Raw genomic sequence first — 4,907 nt, 5'->3', positions numbered from 1 at the left:
ACTCGGATCGCTGGATTCAGAGTCCAGAGTGCTAACCATTACACCATGGAACCGACAGAGTATGTGAAATGTTGCGTTCACAGTCTGTTGTTGTAGGATGGGAAACCTCACGCCGCTGTTGAAACTGATTTCTGAGGGACACTAACTCTGCAAAGGTAAACATTGGTAACCACCACAATGCAGTGGATGAGAATGCTAATAAAACACATATATCTATGTAATTTAGTTAATAAAAACTTATAACTCATAACAGTTCACATACAGGTTTTAAACAGGCTTTTAAATTACCGCTACGTCTCACAGCAACGGGGGACGCTGTAGCCATGGAAACCGTAACAGTCTTTGCAAAGAAGTGCGTGCAAAATGACATCGATACAGAAAGACATCTTTAAATGTGTGTTGTCTGGTGACTTAGAGGGTATTAAGGAGCATCTTGAACGCGAGGCTGTCACAGAGGAGTCGCAGGAAATAGATTTGTGCGGGATGAAGGACGACTTCGGGAGAAATGCTCTGCATAACGCCTGCATGTTGGGGGGGAGCGCCATCGCACGAGAGCTGGTCAGACACGGAGCCCAGGTCAACGAGCAGACCGTCAGAGGTCAGTGGAAAACACACTGTTGTTGGCTTAAAATGAACGAATGCTTCTCACCTTTAATTAGGGTGAGAGAGGGTTAATATCTGGTGGTGGCCAACAACTTAGTGTGTTGTTAGCCAGTAGACTTAGCTAAATATACTAAACTAGCCTACATACATGCAAAACTGCTTCATTGAGTAGCCTACACCTTAACATAAAATTAGGATTACAAATTACACAGATTAAACTATTCTTTTTTTAAATTTGCCAATGTTCAATAAAGTGAGTGTGATGATACAGACACAGGGCACATGAATGCAACATATTCTTGACATGCTACATTTTGTACTGCTTTTTCATGATATTCTATTCTACTCAAACAAATGACAGTTAGTCCATTTTTATTCTGAGCTGACCCAGAAACACTGTAAATCTAGGAGGCCTTTTACTTCCCATGAAATGACTGAGCTGTGAGCCGTCTGTGCACATGGTCTCAGTTTGATGCCCTTTGTCCCGGGGCCACAGGTTATTCCTCGCTGCATCTGGCGGCTGGTTGGGGCCACCTGGAGACAGTGAGGACTCTGCTTGAACTGGGAGCTGACACACAGGCCGAGACCTTCTTAGGGTACAGGCCTGTAGACCTGGCCAGAAATTATTCCAGGACAGACTGTGCTGACTGTCTCACCTTGGCCGGTGTGTGTTATTATCTTTGGCAACCTTTTTATTTGTTAAAATGTTTAGAATTCTTACCCTGTATGTATGTTTATCTCTGTGCAGAAGCTAAACAGGACTTGGTGTCATATTTAACCTTTGTTAAAGACCTCATCTCTGACCCAGAGAGTAAACTTACAAAGGAAGAAAAGGTAACATTTATTTACATCAGGCTTCAAGTATGTTTATTAATGTCGCCCTTTTACATGATTATTATTTCTGTGTATGAATAAAACCTTGGGTGTAGTTTAGCAGGGTGAGGGGATGTGTCCGCAATAGATATAAAACATCTATGGTGTCCTCCTCCTGCACTTTTTCACCCTGATATTTTACAAATTGTCACTTTGACATTGTACATTTTTTCTCAGCTTTTCTAAGCATACTCCATATTCCTACACAACATGCATCAAGCTTTTATTTGCCGTGCCCAAGGTATTTTCTACAAAATATTCAAGACACAGTGAATAATAGTCTGCAAAATTCTTATTTGCAAGAGTACAAATCTACTGCTCCCCAAATGTGTGTCTCTTTGGAAAATAGCATCTGCAAAATGAATGTTATCTAATAGGTAAGTGTGTACAGTTACTATGCATGTGTCACACTTTCCATGAATGGCTAATTGATTTGTTATTGGAACGAATAGTTCTCAGATTAAGACATATTTAGACAGATGAGGATACATTTACTTCATTTAATGAATAAATGCCATTTAATAATTGTTGCCCTCCACGGCTCATGTGCTTTTCTTCACTATGTGTTTCTCCTGTCTCTTGTGTAAATCTCTGCTCAGAACATCTGTACGCGTAAATGCTCTGCCAAGTCAGACTGGATTCAGAGTGTCAAAAACTCAACAGTCTCAGATTTCATAGCCCACAGGAAAGACATAGAGGACACTCTTCAGCCTCTTCTCTGCAAACTGTCAGCTCAGTGTAAGTATTAGTAGTACTTTTGTACCGCAATGAAATCTTAGAAACCATCTCATACTAACCTCTGTGGACTGATTTTGTGGTTGCAAATGCGTTTATTTTGTCCATAAATCCTGCCACAGAGGCTGTAGTTTCTGGTGAAAGGAGATAGCTGATGATGTTTACTACTGCAGTAAGCTGCCACTGGACATACACAAAACAATGTTTTAGATCCTATCTATCCTTAATGTCTTATTCCATGTCAGTATGGTTTATTAAGTGTGTAATAGCATGTTTTAATGTCCGTTTCTGTTTGCAGCAGCTACTTCGCCTGTCCAACCAGCAGGAAAAGTCTAAAGCAGAGGAAGATCTTTGCAGCGTTAGGTTTGCAGGAAATGTCACAAAAAACGTTTTCTATGTATAAGTGAGAATGTGTTGTGTGGCACAAGAGTATTTGTTGATAGACGCTTATTTCCTGTATTTTGTGTTTTGTAAAGCTGCGGAACGGACAGAGTCCAAAACTAATTTCCCTTCGGGGACAATAAAGTGTATCTTATCTTATAATCATTTGAAAATGGAAATTAATTTGAAAGTTATATTTAAAGAAATGGGTGAAATGGTATTCAGACCTAAAGCTCAGTGAAATTACAGCATGTGTGCTTGTTTTCATGAGGTTTTTGTTAACTCTCCATTTCAATTTCATGCCCCAGCGACATCATTTAAACCTTGTGAAGTCACTAACTGCCTGCTTCAATAAAACCATAAAAGAGATAGCCTAATTCCATCCTGCACACTGATGTTTTATTGGAAATTCACAGCAGACAAAGGATGAGAGACACTCACAGAGCAGATGCTCAACAACCTGGTTATCAGACCGACTGACAGACACAGCCAGCTTAGAGCCTCACTCCACACCAAACAGCCATTAAACAGCAGGGTACATGGCAGGGTAGCCTATAGCATATTGATCAGCTCTCACATTGTTATCTACCACCTCTTTATGTAAAATGATTATCTGTGAGAAGTCAGGGTAAAGTGTTCACTTCCAAACTGAAGGGAATGTTTGACAGACTTTGCATGTGTCCGTGGTTAGAGACAGATAGAGTGGTCAGTGAAACCACAAAACTGGGTTTTCTCCATTACTGTAGCACACCATTCAACAGAAGACATTGTTGATACAGGATTGGAAACTTTCTACGTCAGTTGATCAAAAAACTCCTGCAATTCATTTTCTTTTGTCACTCCTTATTTGTGTCAAATGTTTTGAACTATCAGAATAAAAAGTATTTAGTAATTCACACAGCAGGCAAAATTAGATATGGCAAGACTGTCAGGTCACTTAAAAATCCACTAGTGATGGCCAAATAAAGCCTTATGATGCTTCATGAACCATTTTCTTATTTTCTGAGCCCACTACGTAGACGGCACGCTCTGTTCAGCAAAGGGTTAAAAGCACACTTTTCCACTCCTGAGCCTTTTTCTTTAAACCAAAGATTGAGGGCCATGTAGTGAGCTCGGAAAATAACTAAATTGGTTACCACTCTCAATGTGGTGATAATGATTTCACTGTATCGAAATTTACCAAAAACACAATAATCTCTTTAGCTACAGCCACTGACATGAGCTGGTAACTTACAGTGGCGGCCATGTTGGCTCCATTGCGTGGCTAAAAGCTTGAGGCAGTTTTCAGGTGTGTAGAGCAGAACGTGTGGCGCCCTTTGTCCGATCTGACCATAATCTGGGGTTGTGCCTCCCCGTCTTTGCCTCATAGATACACATCTATGCATTAGAAGAGTACTCCATTAATCGATGAAGCATAACCTGAGATTTCATTCCTTCCTGGTGCCAACTTTACCCACAATGCAACTGGACCAAAAACAGTTCGTAGAGTTGGGTGTTATGCTAGTAGCGGCTAATGTAGCCTCTAGCATAAATAAGGCTGGTGACCTCACTTCTCTCTAACTCCACACCCACAGATATCTTTCTTTTTTTATTGTAGTCTTCAGAGCCGACTGAGACCGACTCATGTGAATCACTTGAGGAAACATATCAGATTACACACAGCTCCCTCTGGAGCTACAAAAGGCTTTATTCGACTTGTTCCATATATGCAGTCATACTCCGCAACACCTGTAAACACACTATCAATCCATATTATGTTGGAGTTCCCCTTTAATCATTACCTCACTGAACTATTTCTTTCTCACAGTGCACAAGGACCAGAATCCAGGAGTAGAACAGCGTACAGCATCGATATGTCCATCCTAACAAAACAATAGCAACCATTTGATTTCCATGTCACTGTAATGCCATTTAAATTGCTATTGGAGCATTAACCTTGCATATTAACCATTGTCACCATAGAAACAGCTACATAAATCATGCTGATTGCTGCGGCTTACGCTCTCCTCCTAGGACAATGTTGTCTTGTGCCGATCAAAGGCACTCAAACCCTAAAACTGACATTTAGCACATGAAGGCCCAACCTCCTGCAACAGCTCCGGCTTTGAGACTGAAAGTTGTTCTCTCTGAGCCGCGCCCTTTTAATGTCATCATCACATCATCCAGAGTAGGCCTTTCAGCTGCCAACAGCTTCTCCTAGTCAGCAAAACATGTTGAATGAACATTTAACTCTTAACCTCTACACACATGTTGTATCTATACAAGGTTATCAATTACACAAAGGCTGCTGAGACAAACTAAATGGTAAACAGGTC

General features: G+C 40.8%; 1 protein-coding gene across 2 annotated transcripts; it reads left to right on the top strand.

Annotated features, from left to right (window-relative positions):
• The first annotated feature begins 279 nt into the window (after nt 1–279).
• LOC116700282 (ankyrin repeat domain-containing protein 45) lies at nt 280–2,751 on the top strand. 2 transcript variants are annotated; one of them, XM_032533336.1, is made up of 5 exons: nt 280–598; nt 1,100–1,267; nt 1,352–1,437; nt 2,076–2,214; nt 2,513–2,751. In XM_032533336.1, the coding sequence occupies exons 1-5, from the start codon at nt 364–366 to the stop codon at nt 2,545–2,547; spliced, it is 663 nt and encodes a 220-aa protein (XP_032389227.1). In that variant the 5' UTR covers nt 280–363; the 3' UTR covers nt 2,548–2,751. The 2 variants fall into 2 exon arrangements, with proteins under 2 accessions (XP_032389227.1, XP_032389225.1); XM_032533334.1 differs by having other exon boundaries at nt 2,510–2,751.
• The last annotated feature ends 2,156 nt before the right edge of the window (nt 2,752–4,907 follow it).

This window comes from Etheostoma spectabile, chromosome 13 (genome assembly GCF_008692095.1).
Source record: "Etheostoma spectabile isolate EspeVRDwgs_2016 chromosome 13, UIUC_Espe_1.0, whole genome shotgun sequence".
Taxonomy (NCBI): Eukaryota; Metazoa; Chordata; class Actinopteri; order Perciformes; family Percidae; genus Etheostoma; species Etheostoma spectabile.
Note: the sequence above shows the minus strand (reverse complement) of the source record. Positions and strands in the feature narration are given on the sequence as shown.